This window comes from Oncorhynchus mykiss, chromosome 16, assembly GCF_057628025.1.
Source record: "Oncorhynchus mykiss isolate SJ-2025 chromosome 16, ASM5762802v1, whole genome shotgun sequence".
Classification (NCBI taxonomy): Eukaryota; Metazoa; Chordata; class Actinopteri; order Salmoniformes; family Salmonidae; genus Oncorhynchus; species Oncorhynchus mykiss.
This window is the reverse complement of record NC_143037.1, coordinates 51,446,405-51,467,929: the sequence shown is the minus strand read 5'-3', so window position 1 is coordinate 51,467,929 and position 21,525 is coordinate 51,446,405. Positions and strand designations below refer to the sequence as shown.

The 21,525-nt window shown below is 39.8% G+C and overlaps 1 protein-coding gene across 1 annotated transcript in view; it reads left to right on the top strand.

Annotated features, from left to right (window-relative positions):
• Nucleotides 1–21,525, top strand: part of LOC110492177 (metabotropic glutamate receptor 4) — a 307,909-nt gene that overhangs the window by 218,386 nt on the left and 67,998 nt on the right. The window contains exon 4 of the mRNA XM_036947131.2: nucleotides 19,810–19,945. Coding sequence (XP_036803026.2) covers nucleotides 19,810–19,945 — 136 coding nt within the window. The remainder of the gene's footprint in view (nucleotides 1–19,809; nucleotides 19,946–21,525) is intronic.

The window sequence follows — 21,525 nt, the reverse complement described above, 5'->3', positions numbered from 1 at the left end:
AGAACCACACGGGGGGACCTAGTGAATGACCTGCAGAGAGCTGGGACCAAAGTAACAAAGCCTACCATCAGTAACACACTACGCCGCCAGGGACTCAAATCCTGCAGTGCCAGACGTGTCCCCCTGCTTAAGCAAGTACATGTCCAGGCCCGTCTGAAGTTTGCTAGAGAGCATTTGGATGATCCAGAAGAAGATTGGGAGAATGTCATATGGTCAGATGAAACCAAAATATAACTTTTTGGTAAAAACTCAACTCTTTGTGTTTGGAGGACAAAGAATGCTGAGTTGCATCCAAAGAACACCATACCTACTGTGAAGCATGGTGGAAACATCATGCTTTGGGGCTGTTTTTCTGCAAAGGGACCAGGACGACTGATCCGTGTAAAGAAAATAATGAATGGGGCCATGTATTGTGAGATTTTGAGTGAAAACCTCCTTCCATCAGCAAGGGCATTGAAGATGAAACGTGGCTGGGTCTTTCAGCATGACAATGATCCCAAACACACAGCCCGGGCAACGAAGGAGTGGCTTCGTAAGAAGCATTTCAAGGTCCTGGAGTGGCCTAGCCAGACTCCAGATCTCAACCCTATAGAAAATCTTTGGAGGGAGTTGAAAGTCCGTGTTGCCCAGCAACAGCCCCAAAACATCACGTCTCTAGAGGAGATCTGCATGGAGGAATGGGTCAAAATACCAGCAACGGTGTGTGAAAACCTTGTGAAGACTTACAGAAAACGTTTGATCTCTGTCATTGCCAACAAAGGGTATATAACAAAGTATTGAGATAAACTTTTGTTATTGACCAAATACTTATTTTACACCATAATTTGCAAATGAATTCATTAAAAATCCTACAATGTGATTTTCTGGATTTTTCCCCCTCATTTTGTCTGTCATAGTTGAAGTGTACCTATGATGAAAATTACAGGCCTCTCTCATCTTTTTAAGTGGGAGAATTTGCACAATTGGTGGCTGACTAAATACTTTTTTGCACCACTGTACTTATATAAACTCATGCTCTTGCAACTAACTACTCTCTCACAAAAAAAGTGTCACTGGCCACATCATGATGCAAATGCATTTTGCATCATCATGATGATGTGGCCAGTGACAATTTGGTTTTTGAAAGTCCAATATCTTGAAAGCTTGACTGCTGATATGCAAAACATTTTGGGACTGTATCATTAGTGGACTAATTACATAAATAGCAAAAGTTTGAGTGGATTATCCCTTTCAGGGGAAAGTAATCCAAAAGTAACAAAGTAATCCGATTACATTACTGAGTTTGGGTAATACAAAAGTTACATTACCGATTACAATTTTGGACAGGTAACTAACATATTACACTTAGAAAGTAACCTACCCAACCCTGAGTATTACAGTAGTTTCTGTAACAATAGCTACCTTAATATACACAAAAGTCATTCTAGCCCACCACAGTTCATTTTCACACATCAATATTATTAAACCACACTCAGTCTGCTGCAGCTCATGTCAAACACCAACACTGATGATACTTTCAGTCACACAGTCCATAGCTGTCTGTGAGCGGAGATCTTGTTGATCAAATATCACACTGTCATCATTTATCCATCTGTATTTAGTTACAGAACAAAGCATGTTTTAAACTTTACTTCCCTTAGCTAATTGGCTATAAAAAAAATTACCTTTATTTTATCAGGGAGTCATACTGAGACCAATGTCTCTTACAGATGAGCCCTGGAAATCAGAAGTTACAGAAAATACACACATCAAATATAAATGCAAAATGCTAGCAGAAAGAAGAACAGTGATAAAAAACAAACACGTTAATCAGTAATTGTATCGTAGACACAGGGATTCAAGACCCAGATGCAGTTAGTTTAATAATAATGAACATGGCGCAATACAAACCAAGCAATGCGTCTGACATGGAGACAAACAATACTACCCAATGACTGATAACAAAAGAGTGCTTAATAAAGGGTAAGTAATCAAGGGAATAATGAAGTCCAGGTGTGACTGATGATGAGACGCAGGTGGGCGTACTGATGGTTGCCAGGTCTGCTTAAAGTGGCCAGGTCCGGTGGTTAGTAGACCGGTAACGTCGAGAGCCGAAGCGGGGAAGCAGGAGTGGATGTGACAGTAATAAGGTCCTCAATCAGCTTTCTGAATTGCCCAAGAGGCACCAAAACATCCAATTTAAGAACATTTTGAAGACTGTTCCACAATCTTGGTTGTGCAAGAAAGGTAAATCAGCTTTTAGTTAACTCAGTAGAGACCAAAGGAATTTCTAGAGTCAACCATCCCTGAGACTGGGTGTCGTACTCATACATCTAAAGTTTAGTAATGATGTTAGTTAGCTACAGTGGGAGTTTTTGTCAACCTATGTGACATTAAAAAGGGCCAACCAACTTTCTGGGAGAGAATGCAGTGATGAGTGCTACCACTGTTGCCTGTAATAAAGCGCAGTGCGCTATGATGAACTGCATCTAATGGCTTTGATGAAGTGGCAGCAGCGTTCACATAGATGATGCTGCCAGAGTCTAGGACCAATAGGAACTTTGACTAAGTAATCTGCTTTTTACTATTTAGCGAAAGGCATGACCTATTTTTTTTTTTATAGATAAAGCCCATTTTTATTCTGAACTTAACTAACTCATCAATATGCTTTTTATTTATCCAGATGCCCAGATATTTGTAAGCAGGGACACGATCAATATGGACAAAATCTAAAGTACATTCTGTATGTTTAAATCATCACCATTATTTTGATGCACTCTAGAGACAACATATACTCATTTTACCTGCATTCAATACTAATTTCAGGTCAATAAAGTTTTTCTGTAATACAAAGAAGGCAGACTGTAGATAGAGCCTGGTTAACCGTAGGGGTAATGGCATACTCAACAGTATCATCGGCATACAAGTGCAGGCAATTAATTTTTTACAGACAAGCCAATATTTTTTATGCAAACAGTAAAAAGTACAGGACCCAGAATTGGACCCTGCATTACACCTTTCGTTATGTCCAGAAAACCTTATTTAACACTCTCGGAGATCAAATACTACTATACCGGCTCTGACGCTCATCGGATGTGGCAGGGCTTGAAAACTATCATGGATTACAAAGAGAAACACAGTTGTGAGCTGCCCAGTGATGCAAGCCTACCAGTTAACCAAAATGCCTTCTATGCTCGCTTAGAGGCAAGCAACACTGAACCATGCGTTAGAGCACCAGCTGTTATGGACGACTGTGTGATCACGCTCTCCATAGCCAATGTAAGACCTTTAAACAGGTTAGCATTAACGTTTAAAAATACCTAACGTTGTATTACAAAAGTAGTTTATAATATTTTGGCAAAGTTTATAGGCAACTTTTGAAATATTTTGTAGTAACGTTGCGTTTTTCTAAGCTGTTTTTTTATGGATCAAACGGGCTTTATAATTGGACATTTTTACACACTCCCAGGAATGTCATAAATGATGTATCATTAGCTTATACACTAACTTTCACACATCTAGATGGCCGGACAGGGTGGGTGGGGAGCCAGAGACAGCCCTGTGGTCAAACTGTAGACCCCAGTTCCTACATTTGAACATAATGTTTGATTTTATCAAACATGGACGGAATATGGACGGAATTTTTATATATGGACGGAATTAATCGTACAAAAGGACCAATTGTGATGTTTATGGGACATATTGGAGTGCCAACAAAAGAAGCTTGTCAAAGGTAATGCATATTTTATATTTTATTTCAGCGTTTTGTGTAGCGCCTGCTACGCTAGCTCCATTGTTTACTGCTGGTGAGGATGGCTGCAGGCTATCAGATAATAGCTTCATATGCTTTCGCAGAAAAGCATTTTTAAAATCTGACATGTTGGTTGGATTCACAACGAGTGTAGCTTTAATTGAGTATTTTACATGTGTGATTTAATGAAAGTTTTAATTTTATAGCATTTTATTTGAATCTGGTGCTCTGCATTTCCCCTAGAAATTGGCCACTTGAGACGCTAGCGTCTCCCCTATCCTCAAGAGGTTTAACCTCTACGGGATGGGTGTCCCTAAACCGGGACGGTTGTTGATAACGTGTGCTAATGTGACTAGAATGATGTTGTATACAACAGCCAACTTTCCGGGACATGTCTTATATGGGCATTGTTAATCTATCTGAAGTGTTCAATTAACAGTACCTATTACAGTGAAACAATACCATGCTATTGTTTGAGGAGAGTGCACAATAACATTTTTATCATGGCAACTGGTTTGATATATTCACCTCCTGATGGTAAATAATGTACTTCAGTAATCTTGCTCTGATTTGTCATCCTGAGGGTCCCAGAGATAAAATGCAGCATAGTTTTGTTTGATAAAATCAAACATTATGTTCAAATGTAGGAACTGGGGTCTACAGTTTGACCACAGGGCTGCCTCTGGCTCCCCACCCACCCTGTCCGGCCATCTAGATGTGTGAAAGTTAGTGTATAAGCTAATGATACATCATTTATGACATTCCTGGGAGTGTGTAAACTTGCATTTTTTTATTACCATAGCATTTTTGTATGTTCCTTATAGTTATGTACTTGAAAATGTATCAATTGACCAATTCGGCACATTTGGGCAAAGTCCTGGCAGACTTGATACAAAATATTGTGCAGTAATGTAATTCTTCACTGATTCAGTCTGAAACTTTGCACACACACACTGCTACCACCTGGAGGTCCAAATCTAAATTACAACTAGACTCCTATCTGAAAGTATGGCCTTTCTCTTACATTTCAAAGATGATGTTTGTATTATCTTTTACCAGATCTAATGTGTTATATTCTCCTACTTTAATTTCACATTTCCACAAACTTCAAAGTGTTTCATTTCAAATGGTATCAGGAATATGCATATCCTTGCTTCAGGTCCTGAGCTACAGGCACGTAGATTTGGGTATGTAATTTAACAAAAGGGTAAGATCCTCAAGAGTTACCCAGTATTAATTTAATTTCAGTCAGACAGAGATAGAAATGCACACATGGTGTCAGGGTGTTGTCGTGCCTAAAGTTTGTATTTGGTGGATGGGACAAGCCAGCTTGGGAATAGACTACTTAGTTACTACCTAGTTCAAAATTAGAATGAACTTTTGCACTCAGCTCCTTCATTCCATTTCACTTTCAATGGAACCTTCTAGGAGCTTTGGGCAACACTTTCATTTGAAAGAGCTTGGTTCAAGAGTTCACTTGATGAAAATACTAAACTCTTCAGGCAAGAATACAAACCAGAGGGACAACACGTCACCCCTGTTAATATGGCATGGAAGGCAGGAAATGGCTACCTAAATCTGGTCTTTTGCAGTAAATGGTGCATTCAATGTCAAAACATTAGATTGTCGATTACCGCTTCCTTCTAAAGGGAGAAGCATAGTTTTAAATTCAGATATTAATATGGGTATTAATATGCCTGTCCTTTTGTGTATGCAATTTAGTGCACTTATTTTGATGTAATTACTTAAATGAAGGCTGTATATTTGGGAAGTCATTCACACACAGGAGACACAATTGGGGAAATAATTGATGTTATATGTTGTGCAACTTATTGACTTAAAAATAGTCCTTCATAGGATGGGATCCGCAGTCCAACACTAAACCTACTGTGACATACCTTTGCCCACGTGGTCATGAAGGAAGATAAGAACATGTCTGTATTTTCAACTGACCTGAAGTCCAAACAAAGTCATATCTGCCTCTGTTGGACACATGTACAGGTATTTGTCAGTGGCGGTCAGTGCTGTTTAAGATGAGGACAAGTTTTTTTCATGAGCATGGCCTTATTTCTATTACAGATTATTGGATGTGTCTCATTCATATTCCATTCACCCAGTTCAATGTATTTAAAAAAATGTATTTAACCTTTATTTAACAAGGCAAGTCAGTTAAGAACAAATTGTTATTTACAATGACGGCCTAAACCGGCCAAACCCGGACGACGCTGGGCCAAATGTGCGCCAACCTATGTAACAGCAACAGGTTTAGGCTACTACATGATTTTCGCTATACCTGTCATGTGGTTGCTACAACCTAGCCTATGAATGAACGTTTACAACGTAGGTGCACACAGGTCGAGAGGTGACACATGGACAGACAGTGACATTCAATACCATCTTGCACACTCTTGCCTGCATCTAGCTGATATAGGGTGTAATCATTAGTACAACAGTTTCTATTGGACAAATGTAGGTACGTTTATCTCCGTTTTGATCCGTTAGCTTCCGTTAAACGTTTTTAAACAGAATCGGCAAAACGAATACACAGCTGATCACGCGTAAACACTGTTCACTTTCATAGCAGCCACGTTGTATTCTCTCCTCCTCCGCTCTCCTCCTCTCATCTCTTCTCTTTGCTTGTGGACTGCAATGCACAACAGATCAAATGTACAGTGCCTTACGAAAGTATTCGGCCCCCTTGGACCTTGCGACCTTTTGCCACATTTCAGGCTTCAAACATAAAGATATAAAACTGTATTTTTTTGTGAAGAATCAACAACAAGTGGGACACAATCATGAAGTGGAACGACATTTATTGGATATTTCAAACTTTTTTAACAAATCAAAAACTGAAAAATTGGGCGTGCAAAATTATTCAGCCCCCTTAAGTTAATACTTTGTAGCGCCACCTTTTGCTGCGATTACAGCTGTAAGTCGCTTGGGGTATGTCTCTATCAGTTTTGCACATCGAGAGACTGACATTTTTTCCCATTCCTCCTTGCAAAACAGCTCGAGCTCAGTGAGGTTGGATGGAGAGCATTTGTGAACAGCAGTTTGGAGTTTATTTGCTCTCCATTTCTCTCTTGCTTCTACTTCATTTTGGAAGAAAATAGTTTGTTCAAAACTGTTCAACTATTATCTTTCTCTCTCTTTGAGTCCACTACTCACCACATTTTAGACACTGCAGTGCTAACTAGGTGTAACGTATGCTTTCAGTACTAGATATACAGTGGGGAGAACAAGTATTTGATACACTGCCGATTTTGCAGGTTTTCCTACTTACAAAGCATGTAGAGGTCTGTAATTTTTATCATAGGTACACTTTAACTGTGAGAGACGGAATCTAAAACAAAAATCCAGAAAATCACATTGTATGATTTTTAAGTAATTAATTTGCATTTTATTTAATGACATAAGTATTTGATACATCAGAAAAGCAGAACTGAATATTTGGTACAGAAACCTTTGTTTGCAATTGCAGAGATCATTATTTTTCTGTAGTTCTTGACCAGGTTTGCACACACTGCAGCATGGATTTTGACCCACTCCTCCATACAGACCTTCTCCAGATCCTTCAGGTTTTCGGGGCTGTCGCTGGGCAATACGGACTTTCAGCTCCCTCCAAAGATTTTCTATTGTGTTCAGTTCTGGAGACTGGCTAGGCCACTCCAGGACCTTGAGATGCTTCTTATGGAGCCACTCCTTAGTTGCCCTGGCTGTGTGTTTCAGGCCGTTGTCGTGCTGGAAGACCCAGCCAAGACCCATATTCAATGCTCTTACTGAGGGAAGGAGGTTGTTGGCCAAGATCTCGCGATACATGGCCCCATCCATCCTCCCCTCAATACGGTGCAGTCGTCCTGTCCCCTTTGCAGAAAAGCATCCCCAAAGAATGATGTTTCCACCTCCATGCTTCATGGTTGGGATGGTGTTCTTTGGGGTTGTACTCATCCTTCTTCTTCCTCCAAACACGGTGAGTGGAGTTTAGACCAAAAAGCTCTATTTTTGTCTCACACATGACCACATGACCGTCATCTTGAACTTCTTCCATTTTCTAATAATTGCGCCAACAGTTGTTGCCTTCTCACCAAGCTGCTTGCCTATTGTCCTGTAGCCCATCTCAGCCTTGTGCAGGTCTACAATTTTATGTGTAAGTCTATGGAAGGTGTGAGACCCATGAGCCTCCTAGGTGTTGTATTGAAGTCAATGTACCCAGAGGAGGACGGAAGCTAGCTGTCGTCCGGCTACACCATGGTACTACCCTACAGAGTACTGTTGAGGGTGCCGTAGACCTTCTTTGTAAAATAGTGTGTTTTAATCAGTTATTGACGTGATTATATTTAGTATAGTTGTATCTAAAAGTGACACCATTTTTAGTGATACCACTTACAATTAAACATTTTAAATTAAACATTTTTATGAAATTCACTGTGGAGGATGGTCCTCTCCTTCCTCCTCTGAGGAGCATCCACTGGTATATGTGTTGTATGCACTTGTTTACTGTGTTGATGTACTCAGCTAGCAACGAGGGTGCTAAGGCACATAACCTATTTTCACTTCATAGCTTTTCATGTCTGCCTGCGCTAGTTCCAAATCCCGTTTCTCTCTGTTTCCAAATGTAAATATCCCAGGCATAACAGAGTGCTCTAATACTCCCCTCTGTTTTCTCTTGTACCTAGAAGGTGTGTGCTGCCTCACTGCTCTCTCTGTATTCCCCCTGTTCTCCTAGCTACTCCCTCCTCTCCTGTTAATACACCTCCCTGCTCCCTCTTCTTATAGACTCTAGTGTACTTTCCCCCTTTCAAGTGTACAGTCTGTGTTGTATGTGTTTATTAAACATCTGACTTGGTAGACACACTGCACACCGCACACTACACACAGCTGCACACAGCACACAGTGACTGTAAGAGCAAATTCTCAAAGTTGTCAGCCATGTCATCATGCATCAACATAAATATTATTGTGTAACTGGAGCAGTATTAACTAGGAAGTACATGATCAGCAGCACCAGAGTAAGAGAGGAAAGGCAGGATATTAGTGTGACTCCCCATGGGCCCTAAAAGTGTTTGACAAGCAGGCCTGTGGGCACAACACAAACTACTACATTCTCCCACAGTGGCGGTGAACCCACGCCTCTACCACGATTCATTCCAGAGCTGCGGCCTCATATTAGCATGCACACTGAGGAAACTAAGTAAACCCTATACTGTCTGACAAGTCCTCTAGTGTCTGCCATTCCTTATAATACAAGCACACCTTCCCTTACTATCTGGGGAGGGCATACTGTACACATAGGTGCCCTTTTGGATTTTGTACATTTCTCAGTTCTAAAGAGGATGATAGGGGACTTCTGAGAAATGGCTTTGGCATATGGATAAATAAAAACAAATGGCAAGTTGGTGAGGTGAAATTGTGGTCATTTACTTCTTCCCATTCAATAGCTGAACCATCCATGTGATTCAAATTAAAATGATCTTTTATACTAGTTCTCAGGGCAAGATTCAAAGCATTTATTCTAAGCAACAGATCATTACTTATATGAATCTCCTCAGAGATTAAGAAAATTATTTCCATTCACTGTGTTTTTATTAATTGCTTGACTATCTATCTGTCTTTCTGTCTACATGGTCATACCATATGACAGTGAATCTAAATGATTGGTCTGCAATGTGGGGGATTTCATCATAGAAGAGGGGAAAGAAGGAGAATTTTCCTAATTAAAACCTGTCCTGCAGCTAAAATTAATCTAGAAATGCATTTTGTGGAGAAGCAGGTTCCTGGAAGGTAGTCATTACCGTTGGATTATTACCTTGCATAACTATAATAGCAGATGCATAATGAGGGAACGATCATAATTAGATCGATAAAAAGGCATAACAGTCTGTGCTGGATTTGTTTTCGCAGTTCAAAACTTAACTCCCCCTTCCAAACATCTCTGTAATGAGGAAATAATAAGAATACCTGCAGAACAATGAATACATATTATATTCCTACAATTGTACAGAGATTGGTAATGCATTGTAATATGATTGCAATATAATAGCTGATGAAGCAGGCATGCTAGCAGTGATTTTTTGTGGCAGTGATACGTCATGGAGTTTTGTGCCACAGACCCATTAGAGGACCCACATTTTTTTAAGTGGTGTGCAGCCGTGGTTGGAAGCACAAGGGCATAATTATATGAAAACCACACCACACAAAAACAATACCTAAGTACAAAATTAAAAAAACATAAAACCTACTAATTATAAATATATGAATTAATTGATCAGTTATCACAAAAAACGAAATCTTTGTTTTGTTTAAACGTGTGTGTGCGTGTGCATGTGAGTGTGTGAGAGTTAGGCTATATGGAGGAGATTACTGAGTAGTTGTTACGCTTGTCGAAATGATCGGACCAAGGTGCAGCGTGGTAGGCGTATATTTTATCTTTATTAAAAATGAACACCTAAAAACAAAAAAAAGGATAACGAACGTAACATTCGGTAGGCTACACAGAGCTGTGCAAAAACAACATCCCACAAAATTAAGGTGTCAAAACAGGCTGCCCACCCAAGTCACACCCTGACCAACCAAACATAGAGAATAAAAACATTTTTCCCATTCCTCCTTGCAAAACAGCTCGAGCTCAGTGAGGTTGGATGGAGAGCATTTGTAAACAGCAGTTTTCAGTTCTTTCCACAGATTCTCGATTGGATTCAGGTCTGGACTTTGACTTGGCCATTCTAACACCTGGATATGTTTATTTTTGAACCATTCCATTGTAGATTTTGCTTTATGATTTGGATCATTGTCTTGTTGGAAGACAAATCTCCGTCCCAGTCTCAGGTCTTTTGCAGACTCCATTCTTCCAGAATGGTCCTGTATTTGGCTCCATCCATCTTCCCATCAATTTTAACCATCTTCCCTGTCCCTGCTGAAGAAAAGCAGGCCCAAACCATGATGCTGCCACCACCATGTTTGACAGTGGGGATGATGTGTTCAGGGTGATGAGCTGTGTTGCTTTTACGCCAAACATAACGTTTTGCATTGTTGCCAAAAAGTTCCATTTTGGTTTCATCTGACCAGAGCACCTTCTTCCACATGTTTGGTGTGTCTCCCAGGTGGCTTTTGGCAAACTTTAAATGACACTTTTTATGGATGTCTTTAAGAAATGGCTTTCTTCTTGCCACTCTTCCATAAAGGCCAGATTTGTGCAATATACGACTGATTGTTGTCCTATGGACAGAGTCTCCCACCTCAGCTGTAGATCTCTGCAGTTCATCCAGAGTGATCATGGGCCTCTTGGCTGCATCTCTGATCAGTCTTCTCCTTGTATGAGCTGAAAGTTTAGAGGGACGGCCAGGTCTTGGTAGATTTTCAGTGGTCTGATACTCCTTCAATTTCAATATTATCGCTTGCACAGTGGTCCTTGGGATGTTTAAAGCTTGGGAAATCTTTTTGTATCCAAATCCGGCTTTAAACTTCTTCACAACAGTATCTCGGACCTGCCTGGTGTGTTCCTTGTTCTTCATGATGCTCTCTGCGCTTTTAACGGACCTCTGAGACTATCACAGTGCAGGTGCATTTATACGGAGACTTGATTACACACAGGTGGATTGTATTTATCATCATTAGTCATTTAGGTCAACATTGGATCATTCAGAAATCCTCACTGAACTTCTGGAGAGAGTTTGCTGCACTGAAAGTAAAGGGGCTGAATAATTTTGCACGCCCAATTTTTCAGTTTTTGATTTGTTAAAAAAGTTAGAAATATCCAATAAATGTCGTTCCACTTCATGATTGTGTCCCACTTGTTGTTGATTCTTCACAAAAAAATACAGTTTTATATCTTTGTTTGAAGCCTCAAATGTGGCAAAAGGTCGCAAAGTTCAAGGGGGCCGAATACTTTCGCAAGGCACTGTATAGAGGGGGATAATGTTGACATTTTCTAATCTTTATGCACAATACCAGTTTCCATAGCTTTGGTGAAGATATACAGTACCAGTCAAAAGTTTGGACACACGTAATAATTCCAGGGTTTTTCTTTCTTTTTACTATTTTCTATATTGCAGAATAATAGTGAAAACATAAACTATGAAATAACACATGGAATCATGTAATAACCAATAGAGTGTTATTTTATATCTGATGTTCTTCAAACTAGACACCCTTTGCCTTTGACAGCTTTGCACACTCTTGGCATTCTCTCAATCAGCTTCATGAGGTAGTCACCTGGAATGCATTTCAATTAACAGGTGTCTTTCCTTCTTAATGCGTTTGAGCCAATTTATTTATTTCACCTTTATTTAACCAGGTAGGCTAGTTGAGAACAAGTTCTCATTTACAACTGCGACCTGACCAATCAGTTGTGTTGTGACAAGGTAAGGGTGGTATACAGAAGATAGCCCTATTTGGTGAAAGACCAAGTCCATATTATGGCAAGAACAGCTCAAATAAGCAAAGATAAACGACAGTCCACCATTACTTTAAAACATGAATGTCGGTCAATCTGGAAAATTTCAAGAACTCTGAAAGTTTCTTGAGGTGCAGTCAGAAAAACCATCAAGCACTATGATGAAACTGTCTCTTTATGAGGACCGCCACAGGAAAGGAAGAGCCAGAGTTACCTCTGATGCAGAGGATAAGTTCATTGGAGTTAACATCCTCAGAAATTGCAGCCCAGATAAATGCTTCTCAGAGTTCAGGTAACAGACACATCTCAATATCAACTGTTCAGAGGAGACTGCGTCAATCAGGCCTTCATGGTCAAATTAGTGCAAAGAAACCAGTACTAAAGGACACCTATAAGAAGAAGAGACTTGCTTGATTGAAGAAAACACGAGCAACGTACATTAGACCGGTGGAAATCTGTCCTTTGGTCTGATGAGTCCAAATTTGAGATTTTTGTTTCCAACCGCTTTGTCTTTCTGAGACACAGAGTAGGTGAACAGATGATCTCTGCATGTGTGGTTCCCACTGTGAAGCATAGAGAAGGAGGTGTGGGAGTGCTTTGCTGGTGACACTGTCTGTGATTTATTTAGAATTCCAGGCACACTTAACCAGCATGGCTACCACAGCATTTTGCAGCTATATGCTATCCCATCTGCTTTTTGCTTAGTGGGACTATCATTTGTTTTTCTGCAGCCCATACACACCTCCATGCTGTGTAAGAGCTATTTGAGCAAGAAAGAGAGTGATGGAGTGCTGCATCAGATGACCTGGCCTCCACAATCACCCAATCTCAACCCAATTGAGATGGTTTGGGATGGGTTGGACAGAATAGTGAAGGAAAAGCACCCAACAAGTGCTCAGCATATATGGGAACTCCTTCAAGACTGTTGGAAAAGCATTTCAGGTGAAGCTGGTTGAGAGAATACCAAGAGTGTGCAAAGTTGTCATCAAGGCAAAGGCTGGCTACTTTGAAGAATCTCAAATGTAAAATATATTTAGATTTTTGGTTACTACATGATTCCATATGTGTTATTTCATAGTTTTGATATCTTCACTATTATTCTACAATTTAGAAAATAGTTAAACTATCGAAAAACCCTTGAATGAGTAGGTTTGTCCAAACTTTTGAGGCTCAGTAATCAAGGAAGACACTGATTTCACCAAAGAGGCACCAGTCTCATCATGACCTACTGCTGATATATTTAAGTTACCAATTACCTCTATCACCTCCATTACAGTACATCAGGGGGATCAAACTGAAGCAGAGAAGGGAAATGTCCCTAATGTAATCCAAGGAATTTCTATCATGTTTCAGGGAAGACCCAAATGCAGACTGTGTTGAAGTAACAATGTTTATTACAGAAACAGGGGCAGGCAAACGTCAGGTTAAGGCAGGCAGGGGTCGATAATCCAGAGTAGAGGCAAAGGTACAGGACCGCAGGCAGGTTCAGGAAAAGCAAGGTACAAAAATCAGGAGGGCGAGGAAAAAGCGAGATGGAAAAAGCAGGGGCAAGGACATCCGCTGGTTGACTTGAAGAAACTAGACGAATTGACAACAGAAAACACAGGTATAAGTACCCAGGGGATAAAAAATAGAGAATAAAAAGCCTCTCTATGGCCAGGGCGTGACAGAGGGCGTGACAGAATAGCTGTAGATGCCTTTTGATTGATGTTTTTCCAAGTTTACTTTATTTAAGGATTCTTGGAATTTGTTAGTAAAACAAATAAAAAGTAATATATATATATATATATATATATATATATATATATATATATATATATATATATATATATATTTTTTTTTTTTAATGGATAAGGTGAATAAATGTGTTCTTATACTTTTTGGAATTTGCAGAATTCAGGGGAGAGGAATTAAGGAATACACTTTTTATACAACTTGTTTTTATTAACTGAGGAAACCGGTTGTTAACCAAGGTTTCCAGAACCCTTCTGCTGCTCCCTTACACCATTTAACTAAGGGAAAGCAGTGGTGAAATACAGAATTGAAAGATGTGAGAAAAGTCTGGTAAGCAGACTCCACATTGGCCTGATTATAAAAATGTTCCCATTAAATATCATTAATCAACATCCTAAAGCGCTCACAATTACTTTAAAATATATATATATACACTTGTAATGCTACTAATAATTTCCATCTGTTCCAAGGAGAATAAATATCAGTATAAAGTATTCCTGCATTAGCCACATTATTCAAAGAATTTGTAAAAAATATTGATGATCTGGGTCATTCTTGTAGGCTTATAGATAAGGGAATACAGATAGCTGTAGTTTAAAGTATTCAAAAAGTCAGATGTCAGTGACTGGTTCTCACTTTTAAATGTGTTTATGTTGTAATCACCCAATAGAAAACACATTTTTGCTAGTTTCAAACTTGGATTTGAAGCTATGTCAGAATTCGGTGGCCGATAGATGCATCCAATTACCAGTTTTTTACCACCCAAAAATTAACAGGAGGGAATTTCGATGAAAAGAGATTCAACATCAATGTTATCAGATGTAAGTGCGAGGTTCTCAATTACAAAGAATTGAAAACATTTCTGAACAAAAATGGATACTCTTCCTCTCACTCTGGATGTTCTACAGTGGTGAACAGTATTATAAGGATACATGTCATAAAGCATGCTTGTCTCTTCAGTCAAACATCTTTCTGACAGGGCAACAATGGAAAATTGAGAGAAGACAGAAAATGAACAGGGTGGTGATGATTTTTATGACGAATGCGAACATTCAAATGAAAAGGTAGAAAATAAGCTTACCTTGGCATTAGATACACTGATATACAGGTTGTTAAATTGCTTAACATTATAGTAATCACACGTGATAGACTCATCTCTGGTAAATGTCAGGTCATTTGAATCTGGATTAAAACAATCATTATATTTATAGTTCTCTTTATTAATATCTAATGGCTTGAAGACCATGTTGTCAGGGTTGATATCGTGCACAACTGAGATACACAGTCACAACCATCCAGAGTGGTACAGAAAAATAGAACTGCAAGCCTAACATGTCCAATACAGCAATACATTTGGGTTCATTTGAATCTGGTTTTAAAATATTTATCAATAGGGGTGCACTTCTTATGGAATGCACATTGACACAGTCCACATAACACCACTGAAGACTTCAGAGGGTTATGACATTTAGAGCGATGTGTGTTTTTGGTCATGAGGTTAGGTGAAACACATGAACAAAGTAGAACAAATATGTGTGTGAATGTGTTTGTGTGTGTGTCAAATCAGTTGACTATAGCGGAGTCACTTGCAAGAGGGGTGAGGGGGGTGAACATACAGCTAATCATACTTCAGGTATGAGATGTTGCCTTTTTTTCATTCTTCAATTATTCGTGGCAACAGTTCCTTTTTTTTGAGGCATACCTTTTTTGAGAAGTCTTCATTGATTAAGATTTTGGTTCCCTATAGGCGTTTGGCTCTTCTGAGAATATCCTCCTTGTCTTTGAACCTGAGCAGTTTCCCCATTATAGATCTGGGCCATCCATCGGGGAATAAAGTTCCATTCCTATGCGCCCTCTCTATCTCGATGAGTTTAGGTGTCACGTGTGCTCCCTCTCCGGCCTCTAGGTCATCAGGCTGCTCATTATCCCACACACCTGTCACCATCGTCACGCGCACCAGCGCCTCATGACTCTCACCTGGACTCCATCACCTCCTTGATTACCTTCCCTATATATGTCACTCCCTTTGGATCCTTCCCCAGGCATTGTTATTTCTGTTCCAGCTTCATGGCTGTGCGTTGTTTGTGTTTCTTGTTTTGTATTAATTTCCGTTCCTTTATTAAATGTATTCACTCCCTGAACTTGCATCCCGACTCTCAGCGCACATCGTTACATTCGGGTCCTGTTTGAGTTGATCTTCCAGGGGTTTCTTGCCTTGACATGCAAAGTCTCAGTCTTTACGTCCTCAATTCCATCGATTAAAATGTTATTGCACCTAGATTGGTTTTTGAGGTAGTCTCCTTTGGAAGAGCGCTTGTCAAGTGTTGTTTGGAAAATGCTAAATCCTCAGACACGGTGTTGAATGGTGCTTCTCCACCTCCGACTGCGTAAATTCCAAACTTTGTTTAAATTCCATTACATCCATAAACGGATCAACCATTTTTTGGGGAAATACAGAAAGTTGCAGAAAGGACTTACATTTATTTTCCTGCAGATCTATTAGATCTTTATAGTGGACCTCAACTGCTTTCACTTTCTATCTCTCTATCTCCCTCCCCTTGCTCCCCTCTTCAGAGGCTAGGCCACAGAAAAGTAGCAGTAAAGTGAAGAGGGAGCGGAGAGAAGGGATAACTCTCTATCTCCTCCACAGAGCATATGGTTAGGGACCCTGGGACTGAGACACCAGTGAGGCAAAGACACTCTTAAGATGGATAGAGTCTCCAGTAATGACAAGGAGAGGTGCTATAGCATTCCTCTAGATCTTGCTGAAGTAAAATTTCCCATGAGTCTACTGGCTACGTACTGTATATAGAATGAGACAGCAAGATGGATAGACAAACCTACCAGGATAATTAGTTTAGACTGGGTTTAATTAGTTGGAAAAAGTTTACAGGGTGGAACAGAATATGATTGGAGATGGACAACAAGAAAGTGGGATGGGAGACTGCATAGAGTGGGGTCCTGAATGGTGATTGTAGGTAGTCTATAAAACACTCCCTAATTTCCTGTCTCAAGTAAGAATATGATGTATATGTAAACCCACAAATGGCTTTCAATCTAATGTGGATGGTGTAGGAAAGAATTGTGGAATCATGGATCTGTCAATATGACGATGGTTGGCCATGCAAGAAACAGACATGAACCACATTATGAGTAGGAATAAGTCTCTATTTTTCCAGAGAAGAAAAATAAATGATCCAGCCCAATGACTGCATGGGCAGAGTACTGCCAGCGCCAGATGCTTCATCTAGGCCTATTTGTTGTCACGTGCATGACCAGCAAGATTAGAACATTCACCAGGGAAACAAATAGTGATACAAATCCAGTGGTTTAGCAATACCGCAAAATCAACTACTTGTACTATACAGTATGTGGGAGTAAAAGAACATCCATTGCACGCCATTGACTGAGGACTGGTGCATGCCATCAACTGGAAGTGGCCCTTTGCACCTATGAGCTAGCCTGTCATCACTGCCATTGTTGTCCCCCGCTACTTGGTTTTTTCTTACTTTCACTTTCCCAACCTATTAGTCAGAGCTGGGGCGCAGCTTTGTTTTCTGATCCATTGTGAGGCCCTGGCAGCCATTCACTGAACCAGAGGGTATTATTCTTGCATTGATGATACAGCGGGCCGGCTTTGTATGAGTCAAGAGAGGCGAGTTCATTAGCATGCACATAGACGCTGTGGCATTTTGGCAGGACGACAAAACAATTCTCCTGAAATGTTTCTCGGGGAATTAGAAAGCCTTGGCTTGTTTGGTATCCAATGGACGTATGCTGGAGCTCGCTCACTTTCTTTCTGCTGCTGGATACCAATGCCTCAAGGCAAGGCAAGGTTTGTTGCTCTCTTTGGGGACTTGTAAATGTATTGGGTGTGTGTAACAGTATTGCTTCCGTCAATCTCCTCACCCCAACCTGGGCTGGATCCAGGGACCCTCTGAACACAACAACAGTCACCCACAAAGCTTAGTTACCTATTGCTCCACAAAAGCTGAGGCTCTTGCAGAGCAAGGGAATTAACTACTTCAAGTTCTCAGAGCGAGTAACGCCACTGATGAAAACGCTACTAGCATGTACAGCTAACTAGCTAGCCATTTCACACCGGTTACATGTATCAGAGTCTTACACGCCAGATTAGGAATGATCCGTATGGAATTAGGTTACATGGGTTTGACTGATTGTATTTAGATGAAATAGCACTGGTTTCCATAACATGTGTGCTGTATGGGTGGACTGTTTTGGAGTTTTGATCAGATCACTATTCATTTATTTGCAACAAAAGTCCGTTTTTAAATGTTTCTGAAGGCCCACTTAATAGTTCTATGAGTAAGTGAAATTCCTTGAGGCATTTGGGTTTATACAGTACACAATATAAATAATGCTTACTGTGTCAGAAATTATGAAGTTGAAGCTGCATATCAATTAAATGATGCTTTCCCAGTAAGGAAGGCATGTGTCTTTTAAAACTAAACAAAAGCCTAACAATGCTAAAGTTAAACAATAATACATGTAGAGAATGTGTTCTTAATTGACCTGCCTGGTAAAATAAGGTAAAAAATAAACAAAAATAATACTAAATTGCAACTATTCACAAAATGTATCCAGTGCTCACCATTTCATTTTGGGTATAGGTTCGCTCAGAATTGCTACACAATTTACCCAGTCTCATTGGCAGCCCTATAAACTGAATGGATGGGTTTTCGTGTCTTAGATCTTCCCCTTGTGGTGCATGAAAATATGTTTTAATACCTTGCATTCCTCCTGCTGTGAAATATTACACCTGCACAATTTTAATCTTGCATCCAGACATCCATAAAATGTCCTGAAGACATGATTAGGATTATTGTTGTTGGTTCAGGAGAGAGCGAAACAAATTCTCCTTGGCTTTGGCCTACTTTCAGTTGAAACGGAGAAATAAGAAAGAGGGTGATTCTAAGACTGATATGCCAGACTAGCTTGGGGAGAACCTGCATTTAGATAGAGGTTTACTGTATCTAAATGCAGATGCCCTTTGCTGGTTTTACCAATGTAGTTATTGCTGATTCCTGACAGGTGTTCTATACCAATACTCCAAACTACATCAGAGATGGCACACCCTTTAGAAAGATAAATGTCTATTTAAGTAAAGGTCCCCAGGTACAGATTTTAAACTGTTTGGAGGGAGCCCCAAGACAGATCAGCTGTTCAGCTTTTGTTCATGTCTATTTTCCCCAGTCTATTGTTAAGAACACTATTTTGATGATTATTCCCTATTGGAATTTGGTCTCTAAGGTCAGAGTTTACCGTAAAGCAATTCTTAGTAATTGGTATCTGGTCCCCTTAGCCGTACAATCGTCCATGGATGTCAAATGTATAGTCTATTCAACCACCTGATTTCACCTTGATTTAATGTTTTGGAATTATGCATGGAAGGAAGAAACAACAAACATAAGGAAGAGCATTTAGGTCCGCCCTTCTCTCTGAAGGGTGGCAGTTTATTAATAACCTTGCAGAAGTCTCATTTTGGTCTCCCTGTGCACATTTTTGTTTAATAAAACTCTTAAATATAGAAGTTTATCTCTTGCATCCAGCATTTCTCCACACCTTGACCAGTTTTCAATTCCTAACATTATAATAGGGGCGGCAGGTAGCCTGGAGGGTAGGGGGGTAGGAGCGTTGGGCCAGTAACCGAAAGGTTGTTGGATCCCATCCCCGAGCTGACAAGGTAAAAATATGTTGTTCTGCCCCTGAGCAAGGCAGTTAACCCACTGTTCTCCGGGCGCCGAAGACGCAGATGTCAGTTAAGGCAGCACTCCGCACCTCTCTGATTCAGAGGGGTTGGGTTAAATGCGGAAGACACATTTCAGCTCAATGCATTCAGTTGTACAACTAACTAGGTATCCCCATTTCCTTAAAAAAAAACAACAACAAAAAACAATTGTTCTAACATGTTTTTCCTCTGTCTTGGTTGCAGGAGGTGTGTGCATCTCTCAGTCAGTGAAGATACCACGGGAACCTAAGCTTGGAGAGTTTGACAAGATAATCCGTAGACTGTCAGAGAACCCCAACGCCCGGGTTGTCATTCTCTTTGCCAACGAAGATGACATTAGGTAAGTTCAGTTGACTGTTACAGGAATGAAAAAAATATGAAACTAACTAAATGATGGCAACAAAGTAACTCAATCCATCTCAGTTTCTGTTTAATGACACACCATTCATAATGTTTGCCCATTGGTGTAAATGGCTGTAAATGTCCTCAGATAACATCCCAGCTTTTTACTGCTTTTACTACTTTTTACTGCTTTGTTTTCATTAGGTGTCCACAGTGTAATGGATGTGTGCCAGTTTACATTAAATACATACAATCTAACTATATGTAGCATTCTGATCATAATATGTTCTTCTCATCTGTTGTATATATTTCTACATTACAGCTATTTCCAATCTGCTGCATATTGTTTAATTCCCTCTAGGATGACTGAGGAGCATCTTGATCAGTTGGCATGGGGTGGCAGTTGGTGATGTGTTGGTGATGTGTGTAGGTGCAAGTGTTGCAGCTAACCATTATGTTCTACAGCACATTCAAACATGACCTAGTACTAACACAAGCATAGAATATACAGTACATATATAGCCTAATGTATGGGTTTGTCGTCCAAATTGATATGATGCAACATTTGCCATCTGTCTGTCATTTGATACACACATAGAATCATAATAATTTCACAATACAACACTGCAGTGGCTTATGGTATGTAAATATGAACACAGGACTTTTGTTGAGAGGTGCATAAGAAGAGAGAGAGAGCAAGAGCCAAAACCCTACACAATTTATTGCCAATTTGATTTCAATATGACCTATCCTGTGAACTTTTTATATTCAAGAATATAGCAATGACTTTAAAATGTAATTTGTACTCACATATATAATAAATAATGTTAACTTATTCCAAGAGCTTGGTGAGTAGAATGCATATTGTATAATATCCATCTGCCCTCAGAGGCAATACACCAAATGCAGGGATTTTGAGGTTCTATGAGGTAATAGGCTTAAAATAAAAATTGGGTTGCTGAGTCAAGTAACACATACAGTATAAACCAATGTGAGAAGTATCCAAAGGCAATATATTACAGTAACCAAAGTTGCCATTAAATAACTTTTCCCTTTCTTTACCCTGTCCTATTGTTTTTGCTCAACAGTACAAATGTGTGGGAAAGAGTTATACATAGCATTAACCTATAATTACCATATAGAGGAGGGGCAGTCGACATTAGTCAGGTATATATTCTTCTTAAAGGATGTAGGCAGTGATTTGAGGAAGCCGTAGATGGTGGATGACCAGGGCAGACGTCCCAGTGCTCATTGACTTAATCCAAGCTTGATAATGGGTAATAGTGTGGATGTACAGTAATTACACAAAGCCAGGGGGATTTCAGCCCAGTATGCCTGCTCTACCCTTGAAACCAGTCAATGTAAGTGTGTAGCCACTTAATAAAAAAAACTACAATTAAGAGTTTTCAGCACTCAGGCTATAGAAAGATGCTTGAGCAAGAGTGGCCTCATTCACAGGAGAAGGATGTTAATGCCATCATGCATTTTGTCCTAAACATAGACCTTCAGTAATTGAGTGATTTCATGATGAGAACACCTGGTGTTTATGTGATGAACTAGATTGTCCTGTAAACGACC